The sequence below is a fragment of the Gobius niger genome (assembly GCF_951799975.1).
Source record: "Gobius niger genome assembly, chromosome: 19".
Classification (NCBI taxonomy): domain Eukaryota; kingdom Metazoa; phylum Chordata; class Actinopteri; order Gobiiformes; family Gobiidae; genus Gobius; species Gobius niger.
In genome coordinates, this window is record NC_136870.1 from 19383863 (window position 1) to 19405272 (window position 21410).

At 43.3% G+C, this 21410-nt stretch overlaps 1 protein-coding gene across 2 annotated transcripts in view; it reads left to right on the forward strand.

Moving 5' to 3' along the window:
• aatkb (apoptosis-associated tyrosine kinase b) overlaps positions 1 to 21410 on the forward strand; it is a 37391-nt gene extending 15981 nt beyond the window's left edge. Inside the window, exons 2-14 of one of the 2 annotated variants that reach the window (XM_079577088.1) lie at positions 1538 to 1674; positions 7856 to 7991; positions 13422 to 13501; positions 13883 to 14001; positions 14729 to 14816; positions 15293 to 15426; positions 16097 to 16181; positions 16452 to 16573; positions 16658 to 16807; positions 16919 to 20147; positions 20515 to 20626; positions 20813 to 21085; positions 21358 to 21410. In XM_079577088.1, the coding sequence (XP_079433214.1) occupies positions 1538 to 1674; positions 7856 to 7991; positions 13422 to 13501; positions 13883 to 14001; positions 14729 to 14816; positions 15293 to 15426; positions 16097 to 16181; positions 16452 to 16573; positions 16658 to 16807; positions 16919 to 20147; positions 20515 to 20626; positions 20813 to 21085; positions 21358 to 21386 (4694 nt within the window). In that variant the 3' untranslated portion in view covers positions 21387 to 21410. Of the gene's footprint in view, positions 1 to 1537; positions 1675 to 7855; positions 7992 to 12101; positions 12370 to 13421; positions 13502 to 13882; positions 14002 to 14728; positions 14817 to 15292; positions 15427 to 16096; positions 16182 to 16451; positions 16574 to 16657; positions 16808 to 16918; positions 20148 to 20514; positions 20627 to 20812; positions 21086 to 21357 lie in introns of those variants that run through there. The other variant, XM_079577089.1, reaches the window with a different exon arrangement.

The window sequence follows — 21410 nt, forward strand, 5'->3', positions numbered from 1 at the left end:
TGAAGAAATAAAATGTGGTATTGTAGCTTCCCGCTAGGGTGTAAATGTGCAGTGTTGGAGAAGGCGCGCTGGAGTCGAGAGTAAAAATATAACAGTGCACAGATGAAAGCTAAGAACAAACACACTACGCCTCCGAGCTTCAAACCAGACTTGGACGCTCTCGGAGGAACACGCCGCTCTTCATGATTCACGGATGGATGAAATAAAGATGGCCGCCGCTGCCTGGTACAGCGTATGGAAGGATGTGTAAAGAATCTCAATAGAATCTCTGATCCAATCGGCTAAAAAAAAAAAAAAGAGTTGCAGAATTAATCACTATGTTTTCGTTTTGTATTCTTTATTTATAGCTATAGCTGACAATATAAGCTTATTGCAAATCAGAAATAAGCAAAGTAATGTATTAATTACTGACATCTGAAAAATACTTTTCTTTTGTTGGTCAATGCTTGAACAAGCTAGACTTTTTTCTTTCTTTTTTCAATTTTGACACCACTCTCTCTCTGGCACTGTTACCATGGTGATCATTGCATGGTGATATTTTCACTTCATTATAACATCAGCTTTTCAATTTGATTTGGGCTGCTGTGAAATCCAAGTGTCTTGAACGTAGCTATGGTTTAAAGCAGTACTAAATAACTCATGCCCCTAGAGGCTACTGCAGGTGTCGTAGCATGTTATGTGTTTTACTCATTAATTGTCCGTGAGAGTAAACACTACACTTCTTCTTCGTGATTCCATTAGTGTGTATTGGTGCCTCCGGGTCGGAGCAGGGAAAGCTGCAAGTGTGGTTTTCTGGTCAGAGAGAGGGAGACGAAAGACCCCCCCCAATCATCCCATTAACACTTGTATTACCCCCAGAGGGACTACCAAAAGGATTTATTAAAGTAAACAAATTAGCACTGCTTCAATGTGTTAGCAAAGAATAAGTACATTTCAGTCAGATGGACGATCTCAGCGACATTGCGATGCATTGTTTGCTTCTTGCGATATAGATATTGCGTTACTTGATATTGTAAAACATTTGTTATCTATAAAAACCTTATTGCTTGACAGTGAGTTGACTAATCACCTTTCCCAGCGCAAATCTTTGCAAATCCATTCACGTTTGCCGCTTTTTGTTCTGAAAAGCCAAAGACATTGACCTCTGCGTGTCTCTCGGTGATAATTTCATCTCACGCTGCTCTCATCACCGTCTCCATGGCAACGGCACTTTAATCAAAAGCTCCGCCGCTTCCCTCCCCTGAGCATCTTAACATCTGCCTGTTTACATGGAGTGGTGTCACCTTCTCTAAAAATAACTTTGTTTTCAGTCACTATTTCCGGAACAATCCTCATTCTGACGCTGCATCCTTGAGCAAGACACTTCACCCACCTGGCCGATGTGGATGATAAAAAATGTGTTTACAGCTGGGGTACTCAAAACTCGGGCTTTTCCACACAGATATGATGTGTATTATATGATGTGCTGCTCAAGAAGTCCCCGTTGATCATGTGGCATTTCTAATATTGTGCCTGTGTGTCCTGTTCTGTCCTGCAGATGGCGCCCCTCTGAGTGAGCTGTCCTGGTCCTCCTCTCTGACTGTGGTGGCCGTCTCTTTGTGTGGACTCTTCACGCTGGTTTTCCTCATGCTGGCCTGCCTCTGCTGCAAGAACAAGGGCAACAAGGGATTCAGGGTAACACCTTTTTCTGCTATTTCAGTGAATCACAAAGGCTGGATTGCTTTACTTTAGATAATATGATAAGATTGTCAGTCAGTTATGAGAAAGAAACACCCAGACCTGCCAATTCTTGATACAACACAACACATGGAGCTGAATATTTATTTCCACGTGTCCCATGTGTGCTCATCTTTTAGTATGTCATCTATTACTCACATAGTGTACATTCATGCGACATGAAACTTGTTTTTCATTTGTCACCGTCAATAGTGACAGGGCCGGCCCTAGCCAATTTGGCTCCTTAGGCAATTGATTGAACTTTTCCATTTATATTTCTGCGTGTTTCTGTCTTTTCCTGAATTTTCTTGAGCCAAATAGCATTCTACAGTTTTTTCCTCATTCCTTTTGGACACAGTTCTACTTTTATTTTATTTTAGATTAATATGATTATCATTGTAATAATACATTATGATTATTTATTTATTTAAAGAAATAAATCATAGCATGTGCATTATGAAACGTACCTCTACTACCTCTACTACTAAATTTACAAATTTTCACCGCAATGGTAAAGAAGGACCATGGAGGGATGGTTTGAAAGCTTGAAATAATCAGTTTCCAATGCAAAATATCTTAAGTCTTTATCACGTTTTGTTCCAAAGTTATGTTGTAAATGGTGGGAGAATGGGTTTCAAAAATTAAAGCACAATTTGGCGCCCCCTCTAGGGCCTAGGGCAACCCTACAGGGCCTAATCTGCCTAGAGCTGAATAGTGACCACCCTGCTGTCAGTCTTAGGTACAGCAGTGGCAATATGTGAACAGAGCACAACAAAACATAATAAAATGCACAACAAGCATGTTGCTAATAACTTTATGATGGAAATTAAAGAACTGCATAAAAACATCTGTATGAATATTACACTTTAGCCTCTACATTAGATTTCGAATTGTTCCTCTCTGAGAATTGAGTGATCCCAAAATATAGTGGGGACCCAGAGGTGGGCGGGACTAAAGATTAAGACCTGCTCTTGTTTGTAAACTAAAGGTTGGGTACAGGCTCATGAATTCAGTTCCTCACATAAGTGACTGGTTACAACATGTCAGTGAAGAAATCTCCTGAACTTAAATTGCATCTGTCATTTTGCAAAACTGCTGGAGGAGCAATGATTAAAATCTATTACTAAGATCTTTATAAACAGGCCGTTTTCAGTGGTGTTCATGTATGCTTGCATGTTGTTATTGGAACAAATACTTGTATATATGAACCGAGAGACTGGGTTGGCCTTCACGGCACCTCTGGGTCCAGTTGGGTGTGTCATGTGCGTGTGTGTGTGTGTGTGTGTGGGTGGGGGGAGGGGGGGTATTTTTCTGTGGGGTGAGGGGGTGGAGGTGGGGTGCATTTACCCATGAGGCCACGGTGCATCCGGCCTCTGGGCCTCATCTGGACTTAGACTGAGCCGCTCCCAAAGCAGGAAATGGGAAAATCAGAGAAGAAAACAGTTCTCTGACAGTGTTTTATTGAGGTTTGGGGGATTCTTAAGATTTTGCTGCAAAATCCCCCAAAATGCGTTATACGTGTTGGACATAAAATCTGACATGTTTTTGGATTTGCAGTTGTATTTTTGGATTCCTGACGAGAACATCATAATGAACCGCTGATTTGGGTGTGGGGCGGAGCACATTGCATAAAGATGGGGTCAAAGTTTACATGTACAGATTTTTTACATTCATTTCTTGGATGCTCCATTTCTCCACAAGGGTCGTGAGTTCAGACTTGACCAATTATCGTCTTTCAAAGTGAAGTGTTCATGTCCTCCCGGTTACTCTGGGTTCCCTCCCACTGATCACAGACTTTAGTGTGTGTTGTGTGAATTGCTGGCTTCCCACAGTTCATGTAGTGGTTGGTGGACTGGTGTGTTCGTGGATGTTCGGTGTCGGTCGGAGAGTCCAGGGGTGCAGATTGGCAGCCTCCTTTGTCAGTGTACCTTAGGGCATCGGGGTCTACTAACTACCACGAGTGCAGAGTGACTGAATTATGCACGAAATTGTAAAGCAACTTTGAGTGTCTGGACCTTCTCCTGACTTTGGAAAGCAATATAACTTCACCGATTGAGCCGAGTTAGAAAAATTATTCTTTCACGGCTATTCAAACCATTATCTATCAAGTTTAAAACAGCCTTTGCACAGGCAGCCTTCTCATTCAAAGGCATCAAAGACTGGAACAAACTCCCACATTGTCTGAAACTTTCCTTAGACCTGAAGGACTTCTCTCGCAATACAAGAAACGGTATTGGAGAAGAATATGAGAGATATGTTCTTACCTGAGTTTAGACAAGTTGATACGTACCTGTCTGGTCTTTGTGTGTGCCCATGGAAGAGCTTGGTTGCTTCTAACTTCACCCCCGTTTGGAGCTATAGGAATTCACTGGGAGAAGCCAAATGCTAACAACATCTTTGGTCTTTTTCCGCGACTGAGGGCACGCACAAAGACCAGACAGGTACGCATCAACTCGTCTCAGCTCAGGTAAGAACATATCTCAGTATGGAAAAACGGTGGCCTGTTCCTTTAATTCATGTTTTTTTGCACATTGTCCGAGTTGAAATGAACTAATAATAAACTAAACTAAACATGAACTCACTTTTGTGCACCGATTCAGTGTCCAGTAGAGACACTTTGAGCGGGGCGGGGCACATTGAACATATTGCAAAGTTGGAGTTAGTTATCATTTCGTAATCGATTCTCTGTTCATTGCACAGCCCAGAACCCATCCAGCTATGGGGTCACATATGGAGCACCCTGAATGGAGCTGAACCAAAGACTTGCGTTCTGCAGCGCAAACCGATCAGCCACTGTACGTGACTGAACCCAGTGATCTCTTACAGTGCTGTGTAAGTTGTGAATAGTTCAGAGAGTGTGCTGCGTGCGTTGGGGGTGCAGTGCAGATGTTATTTGGCTTTCTGGACAGAGGAACGAGAGAGTGATGTAAGGAGAGGGGTATGTGACCTCCTCCTACTTCCCTCTCCCCTCTGTCCTTCCCTCTCTCTCTTTCTCCCTCCGCAATCATCCGGCAGTCAAGTCTTTACACCCTGGACTCGAGACTGTCCGGCAGCTCCCTCCTGAGTGTGCGTGAGTGAATATGTGTGTGCCGATGCTGCCGTCACCTGTGCGCTCTGAGCTAAGGTAAGGTAACACTAGAGAGAGGGGTGTTAGGATGGGCAACTGTCTTATAATAATGATGGAACTTTTTTGTGGCAATGGCATGGAAGATCTGGGGTTTGGACAATGCAAACATATTAGTAATAAGTGGCTTTTTCCCTATGTTTTTGTTTTTTTTTACAGTTTAAACAGTAATGAGTTGTAGAAGTTGTGGTGTGTTTGCTGGAAATGGAAAACATTGGGTGTAGCAATGTAGATTGAAGGCGTAATACAAGTAATACAAATACAGCCAATAAATATAATAAAATACAAGACTCTATTTCATTGTGGTTATGTTTGTTGGTGAAAATACGCCTAATAATAATAAGCGGGCTCGCCTCGCCTCAGACCTGACTCGTATCCTTTCTGGGAGCGAGACATCACCAGTTCGTCTCCATGGTGATGTTACTGCCCTGCTTTGACAGAAGGTAGCCAAACATAAGGCTTAAAGGAACAGGCCACCGTTTTTCCATTCCGAGATAAGCTCTTACCTGAGTTTAGACGAGTTGATACGTACCTGTCTGATGTTTGTGCTTCCCCTTGGAAGAGCGTGATAGCTTCCAACCCCCGTTTGGAGCTATAGAAATATACAGGGAGAGGCTAAATGCTAACAACGTCTTTGGTCGTTGGGCACGCACAAAGACCGGACAGGTACGCATCAACTCGTCTAAGCTCAGGCAAGAACATATCTCAGTATGGAAAAACGGTGGCCTGTTCCTTTAAAGACATCAGGTCCTCCTCGAAATGTTTCATATTAGCTAAACCACTGCGAAAAATGTCTGTGTCCAAGCGCGTCTGTGTAAATGTTTATTTACCAGCATTTCGCCACAGTTTGCTTAGTTTACTGGAACGTTAGGAAATGGGGCTTTCAATCATTCCACTCAAGTGATTCTGTTGAAGTGATTTTCCCATCCATCCAGTTGCATGCAGAATTACTCCTGCACTAGAATTAGGGATGTGCCATGAATCGAAATCAGAATCTCAACAATTGAACAAGGTCCATTTCAATTATCGTTATGAGGCTTTTTAATCATGAGGTTCACAGCCAATTCTGTGGCAGTAACGGCGCACATGGTTTGGAGCTTGGAGGAGAAAATGGAAGATTCTAGTTCGTTAAATGATTCTGGAGTGGAAAGTTGTTTGTCTGTATGTTCATGACAAAAAAACAAGATCAATGCATGTGGGAAAAGTTAATTTACAACTTGAAATCATTCTTTTGACCTCCCCCCATCGCTGCTGTTGGTGGGAAAGGTCCTGCTCCGCGTTTGCTGTGACAGAGTGCGAGTGAACAAAACCACATGTCGGGCCTCGGACCGTGTGAAGATCTGAGCGAGTGTTTTTGTGTGTCCGTGTGCATATTTTTGAGTGCGCTCTTTTGCATGTGTGTGTGTGTGTGTGTGCGTGTGTGTGTGCGTGTGTGTGTGTGTGTGAGTGTGCGTGTGCGCCTTTTGTGTGAGGGGTCACATTTTTCCAGCGTTGGGACATTTCTCCGCTCCGATCTGAACTGAAAGACTCTTATTGGGACGTCCGGTCTCGGGACACTGACCCTCTCTATTCTCCTCCTCCGCTTCCTGCTCACCATCTCCTTTAAACTCTGTAACCCCACTTATTTTTCTGCAGACAAGAAGTGCCTTTAAGTTCTCCGTGTCTCTGGGCAGATAAGCCGTGTCCAGTACATGCGAAATAGTTTCATGTGAAGAGATGGTTGGGGTGAGAACTTTTTTCAACCCCCAAGGAAGGCGCCGTTTTCAAAGAGCAAAACGTTTAGAAGAAGAACTAAGTATCTTGTTTCCTTAATAAATCCTTTTCGTGGTCCCTCTGGGGGTAATACTGTCTCTGGCCAGAAAACCATAATTGCAACTTTCCTGCCTGGTGGTCGGAGCCATCAATACACACTAATGGAATCACAAAAATGAAGCTAACAGGCTAGCGGGCAAAGCTAACTGCGGGCTAGCGCCACTTAAACAGTATTTACAGCCAACTTTGAGTGAAAAAAATGATCTCCATTGTGTAATTGGATGTACAATATCCCTCTCTCCCTTTGTCTTTTCTGTCAGCGTAGTATTTACTTTCACGGACTATTAATGAGTAAAAAAACGCAACATGCCACGACACCTGCAGTGGCGCTTATGGCCTCTAGGGGCATGAGTGACTTAGTTCTGCTTTAAAGCATTGATTCATCACTAGATTCTGGTGGATATTTGTGATCTTACCTGTATCTCCAACAATAATACACAGAATGTTCTCAAAAACATACATTTATGATTGGCCCAGTTGTCCTTGTTAATCTGTTTGTTTGTTTCTTCTTCTACAGCTGAAGCACTTATAAATAACCGAAAAGTGACTTCCTCATTTTCAAACTCTATAAATCATTACCAGACTTTCCTTAGTTGTTCTGTACTTCATTTATCACAGCGGTATGTATCTGTTGCCATTCCGTTAGCTAAATCGTGTCATGCGTCTTTATTGCATCATGTGTAATTCCCCCTGCATCCACAAGAGGGAGCTCCAATTATATCAATGCTGAGGTTTATAAACAATGTATCCACTTAAGCATTAATCGTGTGCAGGATTAGTCCACCATCCTTGAAAGAACTTTTCTCTTGGCCACACTGAATTGTTTTCTTTCGTTCTCGACATGTAAATAAATGCCTCTCCAAATATGTCAGTGTTTAATATTTAGTGGAGCATTGTGAAGTTTTGTTTTGACTGTTAGGAGGATGACGGGTAAAAGCTGTCTGCTCGTGAAATCTGTTTATCCACACTGATGTCTGTGTCTTCTGTGGCTAAAGCTGCCCCGGGGCCAACTGGCAAAACGGTGACATCTAATCTGGTCAATGTCTTAGATGGGACATTGTTGACTACCTACCCAACCTAGTGTTCACAACTCATATCTTTTGGATCTGTACGTCCCCATTTCATATAAAACAGCATGAACTGGGAGGAGAATCAGCTTTATCCGTATCGTCTCTAACGCTTGACATTCGCCCTCTGCTTCAGGAGTTTAAAAATGCCGACGGCGAGGAGTACCGGGCCGACATGTGCATGGCGTCGCCGTCCCAGGGCAGCCCTGACGTCTACATCCTGCCCCTCACCGAAGTGTCTCTGCCCGTCGCCAAGCAACCGGCCCGATCAGGTGAGAACGTCCAACAAAATCACTCTGAAGTGGCCTTTTACTGGTTCAGCTCTGTCCACCACACTGGGCATTATGATGATGATTGCCATTTATGAGGTCAACGGTGAAAAAGCTGCTCTTTTAGCTGGACACATTTTTAAAGAGACATTTTTGCAAGTACTTACTTCTTCTACTGCTCCAATTCCATCTACTTTTCTGTTATAAAAAGTGTCTATGACTCTTCTGTTTCTTCTTTTTATTACTACTATTGCAACTACTTCAAATAATTGTGCATCCAACATGTTACTCGCTGCAGGCCTTCACATTACCCTTGCCTGTTTTGAGGGTGTGATACTGCGGTGATTCAGTGTTGCTCCCTCGGGTGCCCTCCTCCCTCTAGCTGGACCGTGGTCAGCTCGAACCCCTCCTAGTATCCCACAATCCCACAGTGGAGCTCGCCCCGTGAACTGCGCTTCGCTTTCTCCCCTCTCTCCCACAAACATCTGGCTCTTGTGTAACAGAGTCCAGGCCCCAGCGCAGAAAGAATGTGAGAAATGCGAGAGGAAACGGCCATCTGTGCCTCTGCAGTCACTGCGCACCACTCGCTACCCTCAATAATGACACGATCAGTTCCAAAATATCTCTTCAACTGTCTCTGCTTACTAGAGAGGCGCAAAACAATGCATCTTATTGTGACGCAATTAGCAAATTGAAAAGGCTTCAATTATTCAAGTAAAGAAACACACAATCTGTCTTCATTAGGATTTATTATGTACTACAGTTCCTGTCTTCTTTCAAATGTTTAGGCTCCAAAAAATGTGTCAAATCTGAATTGAATATTGAATAAAAAAAGACCAGGCCATAACTGACAGTTAAAATTGCACATTTCTGAGTTCAAAGTGTCGCCCTGTCCTTGGATTAAACAATGATCCGCCCACACTTCTCTGTGACTGTTATTGTGCAATGGATGGTGGTCGCATGGACTATTTGAATAGACTGTCTGTGTGTGTGTGTGTGTGTGTGTGTGTGTGTGTGTGTGTGTGTGTGTGTGTGTGTGTGTGTGTGTGTGTGTGTGTGTGTGTGTGTGTGTGTGTGTGTGTGTGTGTGTGTGTGTGTGTGTGTGTGTGTGTGTGTGTGTGTGTGTGTGTGTGTGTGTGTGTGTGTGTGTGTGTGTGTGTGTGTGTGTGTGTGTGTGTGTCAAGTCACAGATATAGATGGATTCTGTCTTCATGCATCAGAGCATGTTCAATGTGTTCATAAAGTTTGGATAAAAGAAAAACATTACAATTCATCCATGTTTTTATCTGTGTGTTCTTTGTGTTGTATTCTGGCTGTGGACCGCTTTAACCCTTTAATGTTACCCCCACAACCATAGTATAAACTAGTCTATACCTGGTCTAAGCCAGTCTAAAAGTTGTCAAAAGAAGCATAAACCAGTCCAAACTTGCGCTAAACCAGTCTTAACCAGTCCAAACCAGGTCTATACCAGTCCAAACCAGCATAAACCAGTCCAAACTTGAGCTAAACCAGTCTTAACCAGTCCAAACCAGGTCTATACCAGTCCAAACCAGCATAAACCAGTCCAAACTAGTCCAACCCTTATCTAAACTGGATATTTTGAGTATTAGGCAGATGTAGAAACAACACATGATTCAATAAAGTGTGCTCTACCAAACGGTGGAGCGGTTGAGACTAGATGCAAGTTGGTCATTTTATGCTCACTACTGCCACCTCAGGCCTTATGCGTAACTGCAGTCTCTATATTAAGCTCATGCATGACGGCATGCAACAACTCTTTGAGTGACAGTGCAGGATTTTAGAAGCAGCTGTGGTGAATAGGTCTGGGCTCATTCTACACATTAGAACATGGGGATAAAAAAACGTAGTTTTAACATTTTTAAGCTCCATATAGTCCCTTTAGGCCTCATACTTGATTGTATTTATTTTTTTAAATAATGAAAGAATGTGTTAATTTCAAATAGTTTGTTGTGGTCAAAACTCATACCAAACTTTGCAAGTGCGTCCCAATTCTTCACATGGATGAGTTTATGAGCAATACTGTCACTGCAATATATACAACAACACTGTTAAAGAAGGCTTTTTAATTAGATGCACCACACATTAAGATCTTATTTCACAAAGTGTACTTTTACAATACCCTAGTCTAGGACAAAACTAATCGATAAAAATCAGGTGTAGGGTGTCCATTTGGAAACACCTTTATTGAACTTTAACATCATATTTTCAAAGGAGATTGTGATGTATGTCATCATTAGGCCATTTAGCTCATCTGTTCTATACACTAAGCCCCTGTGAGAATCCAAACAGATTACTACAGACATCATGTTCTCCGTATGTCGATGTGCGAATGTGCTTTGGGACCATAAAGATCTGCAGTTTTTCATTCGAAGTATTTTGGCTTTGTCCCGGACCCTTGAGCCCTGTCCCGCCCTGATACAGCTGTTTAATACAACAGAGACCCCACACCCACCCACTCCAGATGTAACGCATACTTTACAGCGTACGCACTCAATCTAATGCACATGTGCGTAGAACAACCGTGGACTATAATGCTGTCCTGCAGTGACAAAGTTGAAAGTAAGGGGTGATGTGATTCGTCATGCAATTTGATACTTATTCGCCACATTAGTTTCCAGACGTTTTAAACCATATGTAAATCTGACTGAGCTATTTTACAAATGCAAAGGTACGTTTGATTTATAGCTGGGGCTGCAATATAAGCCTGGCCCTGCTAAATTTAAGATAAATTGTCATTATACAGCACCGACACCAGCCCTTAGTGATTAACATGTGTTGGGGGAGTCACTAAACACAAACTGCACATGCAACATAAAGTGAAAGACCATTTTAGAAATATGTTAATCGTCTATAGCGTTTGGCAAACCAAGTGCATAGATGGTGACGGAAAGACATAGGAGCTGTATGTAACACATTCAGCTGCACTAGGGCAACTTTCTATCAGGAGTTTCATGTTATATATATGAATATCTTATTGGCTTACATAGTAATTTACTGTAAGGTAAAGTCTATTGTTACATAAAGAATAGAGTGAGTTTTGTTCTATACTATAGGGGTGTGTGTCCGTAAATGAATCCTCTGTAATATTGAAAAAAGTGAATGCGAGATGTGAAGTGAAAAGAATGTCAATTTACAGTGGGGCAAAAAAGTATTTGGTCAGTTCCCCATAGACACCCTAGTGGATTTCGGCCAAATACTTTTTTGCCACTGTATGTGGCCTGGTTGGACTGGTCTATGACAATATGAAGTCACGTAGCAGTCCTGGCCAAAAAAAAAAGATTACCGATATTAAAATGAAAACTCCTGGTTTTGCTTAAAGGGACTATATGAAGTTTAAAAATGTTAAAATTAAGTATTTTCCTCCCCCTACATGTTCCAGCCATGTCCTAATGTGTAGAATAAGCCCGGACCTGTTCACCACAACTGCCTCTAAAATCCTGCACTGTCACAAGCTTAATATAAAGAATGCAGTTACGCTTAAGACCTGAGGTGGCAGTAGTGAGTATAAAATGGCCAACTTGCATCTAGTCTCTTTAAAGGGGCTAGATGCAAGTTGGCCATTTTATGCTCACTACTGCCACCTCAGGTCATTACGTGTAACTGCACCTCCTATATTAAGCTTGTGCATGACGGCACTTTGGACCCGAAGTAACAACTTTTTGAGTGACAGTGCAGGATTTTAGGGGCAAACTCAGTATAGTCCCTTTAAATAAATCAGTTTTAATCAGTCTTTATGAACTTCATAATGGACAGTACCAAGTATCTGGTACCAGGCAAACAGTCACACACACTTGGGTTGTGAAAGGATTCAAACTCTCTCATACTATAGGCGAGCAAACAATCATTAATTAATACAGCTTTTTTGACTTTTAGCTGATACAAAAACCTTCTCAGAGCGAATGACTTATTACTATTGTATTCGTTCTTCGTCATCGAATTTCTCCGTTTGCGTACTATCCCATTATGATGCAAATGCCAGAGAGGGAGTTGCACATAATTGTACATGGCTCTCATAATGCCCTCTGTGTCAGCCTGTAGTGCATTTTAAATGGTGCCACACGGTCACTGCTGCGGAGTGGGAGCACTGGGGAATGACAGAGATCTCGTCCCAACAGAGAATGGACTGTCCCCCGTGCACAAAGAGGCAACTGTCCCGGGACTTTATGGAACAGTGGTGAAATGTAGAGATAGGCTCAAACCAGGAGTGGACAACTAGAAGACTAGACATAGCCTGAGTAGAAGACTGTGGTCAGTTTTTTGTTTTTTTGGGGATTTGGGAAATTCGCATAATGGGTAATCCTGGGTCAAAATTAGGACTAACGTGGTGGACAGTGTCTGTGAGGACATGAATTCAGTGAAGGTATGTCAAGGAGAAACCATTTGTAATTCTGTAGTATTTGTAGTATTTTACAGTATTAGTGACCAGACATCAAAAATAGGACTGAAGTTGTTTTAAGACAGCATAGTCATTTAGTAACAGTAATTTAAAGTATGGCTTGAGAACAGAATGAGTAATATTTTATACTCACTTATGAATATGTTGCTATGGAAATAACGAGATATTTGTCTTGTCAAATGCACAAACTGAAAACGTATTAACATTGTGAATACGTTTTTGTTAAACAATAAATACCCAGAATTAACCTTTTCTGTTTCAAAGAATGCTCAATAATTTAATGGTGTCATGAAAGTTGAAAAAAAAGAAGAAAAAAAAAGCTATTGTTCTGCAATTTCATATACTAACACAGACAGTGGTCCCAACCTGGGGGACGGGCTCCCCAAGAGGGGATGACTGGACTTGCAGGGCGGGACCAGAGCTGTCCTGGTTTAGCCTGGTAAACCACGCCCACTTCTTTTCTGCGTGAAAGAAGGCGGGTCTGGACACACACGGTAAACAAGTGACTGTTTGGCCGAACCAATCACAACCGTCACAGGGAATTGACAAGTTACATCACTCGCTGCGCCGCTATGTTGTAGTTCTATCAGCAGTGGCACGTGTAGAACTAATCATGGATGAAGGAGTCGATGATTTTGCCTCCGCGCTCTCGTCAGTTTATATTCAGTTGATATTTTCTGAATTGGACTACAGCTTTGTCACATCCACTAATTGAATCTGTGCGCGTTAGACTCGCCTGTTCATACTGCTCCAACTGCTCCGTTACCAGACTAACTTCCCTTTGTGTGCTGTGGCAGATCCAGTCCTGGTCAGAGGGTCAGTTCATAAAGGATATCATTTGAGCAAAATAAATCATTGCATATGACTAAGAAAGGACTTATTTTGCAGAAAACACCACACATTCTATATATTTATTTGAATTAAATGCTAATTGGTCATTATTTTTTATGCATTTGCAAAAAAGGTGGAAAACAACAATGTTCTAACACATTCCTCTCAATCTCTCTCTCCTTCAGTGCAACTCCTGAAGTCGACAGACCTTAGCCGCCACAGTCTGCTTTACCTGAAGGAGATTGGACATGGATGGTTTGGGAAGGTATGTCCTTAACGCAGCCATACTTCATATAGACCAGGAACTTGCAATCTGCCAAAAATCTGTTTTATTATTATTTGGACCTGGCTTAATCCTTGTTTATAAATCCTTGGTCTGTTTTAGTATGAAGTGTATTAACTTGTGACTTGTTAACCCATGTTTAACTTAACCTCATGTCTCTCTCTTGTCCGTCCCATCTCATGAATGGTCTTTTCATCCTCGACTGGTACGTCCATGTGCTGCTTGTCCCATATATATGTGTGTGTGTGTGTGTGTGTGTGTCCTCGTCCATTGTCTTCCCCCCGTGTGTCTCTGTCTATTTGTGTACATGTTTACCGCCCCGTTGTCTCCGCCTGTCCCATGTGTCTCCGTGTGTCTTTGCAGGTATTATTGGGGGAGGTGCACACCGGGCTGAACACCACTCAGGTCGTGGTGAAGGAGCTCAAGTCCAGCGCAGGTGTTCATGACCAGATGCACTTCCTGGCCGAGGCGCAGCCATTTAGGTAATTTATAGAGATAGAACTAGATAGAACTAGATAGAACTAGATAGCTTAGATAGATAGATGGATGGATGGATGGATGGATGGATGGATGGATGGATGGATGGATGGATGGATGGATGGATGGATGGATGGATGGATGGATGGATGGATGGATGGATGGATGGATGGATGGATGGATGGATGGATGGATGGATGGATGGATGGATGGATGGATAGATAGATAGATAGATAGATAGATAGATAGATAGATAGATAGATAGATAGATAGATAGATAGATAGATAGATAGATAGATAGATAGATAGATAGATAGATAGATAGATAGATAGATAGATAGATAGATAGATAGATAGATAGATAGATAGATAGATCAGCAGCAAAGGAAGGAAGGAAGGAAGGAAGGAGAAATAAGGAGGGAGGGAGGGAATAAAGAAGGGAATAAAGAAGGCAAGAAATAAAGGAAGGAAGGAGGGATGGAAGGAAAGAAAGAAAGACAGAAATGAAGGAAGAATGGAAAAAAGAAAGTAAGAAAGGAGGTAGGGAGGGAGGGAAGATGGGTGGGTGGATGGAAGGAAGGAAGGAAGGAAGGAAGGAAGGAAGGAAGGAAGGAAGGAAGGAAGGAAGGAAACAAAGGACAGGAAACAAAGAAAGAAAAGGCAAATGGAACAACTATACTTTTACGTTTTTTGCGCTGATCTACATTGTGTGTGTGTATGGTCCCTCAATAGATCCCTGCAGCACCCGGCTCTACTGCAGTGTCTGGCCCAGTGCACGGAGGTCACGCCCTACCTCCTGGTTATGGAGTTCTGCCCCCTGGTGAGTAAATATGATCACTTAAAAACAATGCACAGAAGTATGTAGCACTGAAATGCCTGGCTGTAATGTGGAAAAAAGAGAAGGCATTAAACACATTGGATCTACTCATTTACTTTGCTGCCCCCTAGTGGAGAAACAGAGAGAAGTAAACAATGGGTATTTGATTTGCATATCTACATTTATTACTAATTACAAAAAATACAGTAATGAATTTGGTACTTTTCAGAATAAAATAACCTCAAATTTAATAAGGTCTGCTGTAGGGATAATTTGAAAATATTGCTTTTAAAATAGTTATTGAATAATCCTGCAATCACAACATCCTGAGTCTGAGCCATGATGAGGACCATTGTAGTGTTCTTCATTGAACGAAATTGCAGAAACCAATGTAAAATTGATGTTCTGTGAGTTAAGTACAGAAGGCTGCCCTCTGGTGGTGTGTCCATGTATCATTTTTCCTCTGTTGTTGTTGCCAGGGCGACGTGAAAGGTTACCTGCGTAGTTGCAGAGGGTCCGAGGTCATCACCCCTGACCCACTAATGCTCCAGAGAATGGCCTGTGACATCGCCTCAGGATTGATGCACATGCACAAGCATGACTTCACTCACGGGTATGTCGATATTGTGCTATTTCTTCTGTATGTTTACCTTTTATAAGATGATTATTGTGCGTATTATGTCTATTTTTGTTGACTCTCAGACTTTTAAGTGATAAATACATATGTAAAATAATGAATAGATAAAAGAATGAAAATGTAAATGTGCGGTGGGAGAAGATCCTAGTGAACCCCAGGCAGAGATGTTGCAGTAAAACCTATCTTGCCCCCATTCCAGCTGCCAAATTTGACTTTGAACAGAAAAATTGTGTTTAATTTTACATCCATGTGGCTCTAATGTCCCCACAATACTGTGTAGATTACTCTAATGTCCCCACAATACTGTGTAGATTAGGGTTAAGTCTCCTGTCAGAGAGATGATGTAGTACTAAAGCGAGTGGTTATTCACATGCAACAATTTGTAATCATTTTTGAAAATGTTCCACCCAACCTTCCAGCTATACTGGATCATTCAAAAATGGACTCAAATGGGGAAATGGTTGTTTCCTGAAACAATATCCTGGTGCTGCCTGAGTGCTGCTCCAAACTCCAGCATCAGTGATTTTGTTGCAGGCGATGACTCCAGACTTCCAAGACCTACTTAAACCCTAAAACTGCTTTGTTATGTTTAAGAATTAGCATGAGAAAATATTGATGAAATCCATATTTCTGTTTGGTGATTTAGTGATCTGGCGTTGAGGAATTGTCTACTGACCGCTGATGTCTCTGTGAAGATTGGAGACTATGGGCTGTCCCACACAAAGTACAAGGTATATCCACAGATGTTATCTGCACCTCAGATTAATCTCATTGTAATCAAATTGAGTTTCCATTCTATGCCCACTGTCTAAAACTTTACATTGTATTGCATTGAGAGCTCTAAATCATCACTTACAGCAGTGGAAGTATCCGAGTCTTGATTGCACCAAATGCTTGTGACTAAAAATGGCAAACTGGCTTAACTCAGACTTTAACAGAACTATAGGCCTACAATCTGAGCTACAACACAAGTATATAATGGATTGTATATCTTTTTTCAGGACGACTACTACGTGACTTCGGATCAGATGTACGTACCGCTGAGATGGATCGCTCCTGAGCTCATCGACGAAGTGCATGGAAACCTGCTAGTTGCCGACCAGACGCTACAGAGCAACATATGGTAAAATCACAAACATATTAAGAAGGTGGCCTGGAGGCTGAAGGAGAGTTCTGACTGACCCACTCACTGTGTCTTGTGATGCAGGTCTCTGGGCGTGACGATTTGGGAGCTGTTTGAACTGGCAAACCAGCCGTACAGACATTACTCGGACCGACAGGTGCTGACCTACGCTGTGAGGGAGCAACAGCTAAGACTGGCCCGCCCGCTTCTCAAAGTCCCACTGGCCGAGCGCTGGTAAGCTGTACTATACTGTATTCACTGCATGGCTTTTATGTTTATAGAATGTGCTACATAAATAAAGCAACCAATTTGTAGCCTTAATTCTGATCTGTAATGTGTTTTCAGGTATGAGGTGATGCAATTCTGTTGGCTCCAGCCTGACCAGCGTCCCACAGCCGAAGAGGTGCACCTGTTGCTCAGTTACCTGTGTGCGAAAGGAGCCAGCGAGGCCGAGGAGGAATTCGAACGCCGCTGGAACTCCCTCCGTCCTAACAACAGCCATAGCGCTTACTGTAGCTCCTTACGGGACCACCACGCCACCTCTTCATCCTCCTCCTTCCCTCTGCTGGAGAACTTCACATCCACGGACGGCTACCACTCCGAATCGGGAGACGACATTTTAACCGTAACAGAGACGAGTCACGGTCTGAACTTCGAGTACAAATGGGAACAGGCCAGAGCCGCAGAGTCGATAAACCAAGTCGACCGTCATTGTCAAGACGCGTTCTACCCACCAGGGGGCATTGTCGGAAGCTGCCCTGCTGACAGCATGAGCCATGGTGTTTCTCCTCCCACATATTATCAACCAAAGCACCTCCATGCACCAAGTGTACTTCCAGTCTTGAGTGCCCACAGCCCATCGGTTGGTAGTGAGTATTACATCCGCATTGAAGAGCCAGTTGACTGCAATATAGATCCCGATTACACAATGTGCTCCTACAGCCCTGAGTACCAAGGCAGCAGTGGCAGCTTTTTGACCGGAAGTGCTGAATCGGGCGAGTGCATCGTTTGTCCCTCCCAAAAAAACATGGCTTATTGGTCCGCTAATAAGGCTGATGTTTATGATTCCAATGATTCAAGTCCAGCAATATCGTTGACAATGGAACCGCTTATGGGACATATTGCAGATACGAGCCCGATACAGCCCTGGCAATCGGGTCACTACGTGTCCTATAAAGATCAAGATGGCGGCTACTACTACGAGCAATCGCCACCGGATCTGTATTTGATTGGAAGGGAGCATCTTCAGGAAAGCTGGGGGTCGCGAAATTTGCGTCAGGCGTTGGGTGAATTTGAAAGTCCGTTGCGTATTTCCCCCACAGCGAGTACGCCACCTCAGCAGGCCTTTAGGGACAATGAATATCTGGACACGACCCACGCGTCCGTAATTGGAAAGACTGTGACTGGCGGTTACTACGACATGATGGGATCTCTGAGAAAAACTATGCCGAGCCATATGAAACACCACTCCATCAGTATAGACATGGAAACGGAAGGAGCGCTTTACATTGGGCACCAAGACAGCGAAACCGAGGATGATGAAGAGGACATATTCGTAGAGAGACACACTTGCAACACGTGGCCTTCGAAGCACCGCCACAGTAGCTACCACAACAGACGAGCCAGTCATAGCTGCAGACAAGATGCCTATGCTGATTTCCATTATACAATGCCAACTACCGACATCGAAGATACGTGGCCAGAAGATCATACTATCCCAGCTTACCACTCTTTGCCAAAACACGTGGAGTATCTTGAGTCACGCCAGGTAAAAGACAACAGCGCTTGCCTTAATATAAGTAAGCACCACTCAATAGTGCCCCAAGATAATAATGCCTACGTTTACCTGTGCCATCAAAGCGACAACCCCTCCGAATGCTGCCACTCGCATTTCGTTGACCCCCTTTCTGGCGTACTAGTTCGAAACAACGCATTAATCCATAGTTACACTCCTCACAACAGCTACACACAAGATAAAGCCACTGACATCCAAGCGAGCGATGAAATGATCAATCTTTCTCCAGCACCGGGAGGTCCAGCTGTGCCCAGGCCTGCCCTTAGCAAGATGGTGGCTACGGAAGATCAATACGTTGACCTCACTGGCGACGATACACCTTTGAAGGAGAAGAAGGATGATGTTGTCAAGGAGGTGGCGCATAAGCAAATTGAGGCCAGGATCGAAGACATCCAACTTGCCCAGAAATCGCCGCCTCCCCCTGCCGATAACATGCACGTAATGGTTGCTGATGCACAATCAGAGCTGAGCCAAAATGTCGACAGTGGCATGGAGGGCGGTAGATCTAGTGTTAGTCTTGCCGATATATTGGATTGCAGCGATGAAGATGAAGAAGACACGACAGATGATATTACAGACATAACTTCGGGCATCTTCGTAGATGAGTCCAGCGAAATGACGGCGTCTCCTGCCATCAAATCTCTTCAAAAACAAGTGGGGACTCCCGATTCTATGGATTCAATGGATTTGCCCTCCGCAGCTGGATCTTGCGAAGGTTTAAGTCCGGCTTCCTCACATCCATCCAGTTCTCCCAAAGCAATGGACAGCGGATATGATACAGAAAATAATGAAAGCCCAGAGTTTGTCCCTAAAGAACCTCATGAAACAAGAGACCAAGCCATGAACGATCTTAATGCAAGTCTGGAGGAAGCTGAAGCAGCTGTCAAGGAATTTGAAATTGAAGATATAGAAGAAGAACCAACATTAGATCAAGGCTTAGTTCTGGAAGCTTCTCAGAAAGGTGAAGACACTTTACTACCATTAAGTGAGAACACGCCATATCGAGATTCTGCGTATTTCTCGGATTACGAAACAGAGAGGCACTCGAAGGAGGAAGAATTGCATGGAAGCAGGGACGAGGAAGCTGAATCTGAGGAGGTCAAAGATCAAGAAGGAGAGGGATTTCAGGTCGCTGGGGACAACGCAGCTCTAAATTTCGACCCTGACAATGATGGAAACTCATTGGAGCTAGATTCGGTGGAGGGGGCTTTGGATGAATGGCCATCTCAAGAGGACTGGGCGGCCGAAGTGGTGGGTGCCATGGATGAAGCGATTGGAGCTCTGAATGGAGATTGCAGTTCAAATGTCAAGGACGATTTGGAAGATGAGCGGAAGGAAGAAAAAACTCAAGTCAAGTCAGCAAAAAGTCACAACAATCCTGGCGGAGCGACTGAAACGATGCACATTTTGCCCAAAGACGAAGTGGCTCTACAGAAAAACGCGCACATACGTCGTTTGTCATCCTCGTCGTCCTCTCCTCCTGCTACTCCAACGGCGCCACTCCCTGCGGACACGTACGAATACGAGGAGGAAACAGACAGCGATGACTCCGAGGAGGAAGAGGTTAGAACTTTTAACGAACAGAGCGGAGGAGAAGACAGCGAGGACGAGTGCCACCCCGTTCCCATAATAATCAGCGATGACAGCGTAGCTAAAAATCTGAGAAGTCTGCTCAAGATGCCAATGCTGCTGACGACAGAGAGCCTACAGGAGGAGCTGGATCGCAACAAGAAGACGGTGTCCTTCTTTGATGACGTCACAGTCTATTTGTTCGATCAGGTGGGTACGGTTGAGATGGTAGATAGAGATGGAGTGAGCTGAATGCTGAATGAATTGGAAATTAAATTGCATTGTCAGCAAAAACTATTGACTAACTGATGGATTTACAGCAAAAAGACATATTTCCAAATTCCATGCTGCTCATATAGGTGACAAAATTAGATGGGAAAAACCATGAAGACCATGATGGTTATTTCAGGACTAGAATAATTGTTTTTTTTTTAGCTTATATGCTAGTTATATGTACTAACAGCAACAATGAATAAGAACACGTTGATTCACTTGCAAGAGATTTTGAAAAAGGTTTCACATGTGTAAAATTCAGATATTGAGTGACTGTTAATGTTGTGCCTCCTGTTATTTGTAGGAGAGTCCGACTAAAGAGCTGGCGGTGCATGGTTTACCCTTGGCTTCAGACGGTCAAAGTTCACGCCTCAGTGTTTCAGACGACTCCTCAGATGGAAACGTCTCAGAGGAGAGTAAGTTGTTGTTTTTTGGGGGGGTAAATCATTAGTAATGTCCAAAGGCAAAATATAGGAATGTTGCAGTAGTTTATCATATGGTTAAAGTGTATTATCCTGCTCTATTTATCCAACCCTGCGTCAGAATTGACCGATTAACAAAACACAGGGAGCCAAAATTCATGCATTTTTGTGATTCATTAGGTGCAGGATACGAATGGGACGACGACTTCTCTCTGCTCCCACTGCCCACCTCCGCAAACACACCGGACTCTCCGCCGCCCCCTCCACCGAGATCTGCCTCCAGACCAGAGTCCAAGCCCGAGACAAAACCACCAGTGACCCCACCAGTGACCATACCGGAGACCAGATCTGCTGAGTCCAAACCCGCATTCTCCAGATTTACCGTGTCTCCGACCCCCGTCTCACGTTTCTCCATCACTCACATCTCTGACTCAGATGTGGACTCAATTGGAGGTACAGTAGGCTATGTGTTCTTTTCTTTTGGGGGGGTTTTAGCCAATACAGCCTAACTTGTGCTGTTATGAACGATATATAAGAGACGACAGCGCTCTATAACTGTTACCCTGGCAACTAAAGCACCAATAAAAAGACAATCACTTGCACTTGGGGACCTTTACGATTCCAGCACAGAATGAATTGTTTTCATGATCACACAGCTCACAAATAGGCATCGGCTTTATGTTATTTTAATGACTAACGCAGCCTTATTTTGTTGTGTTTTCCAGGCAGCAGTGAAGACGGAGACAAAGAGTAACCAGCCTTTGGAAAAAAAAGAAAA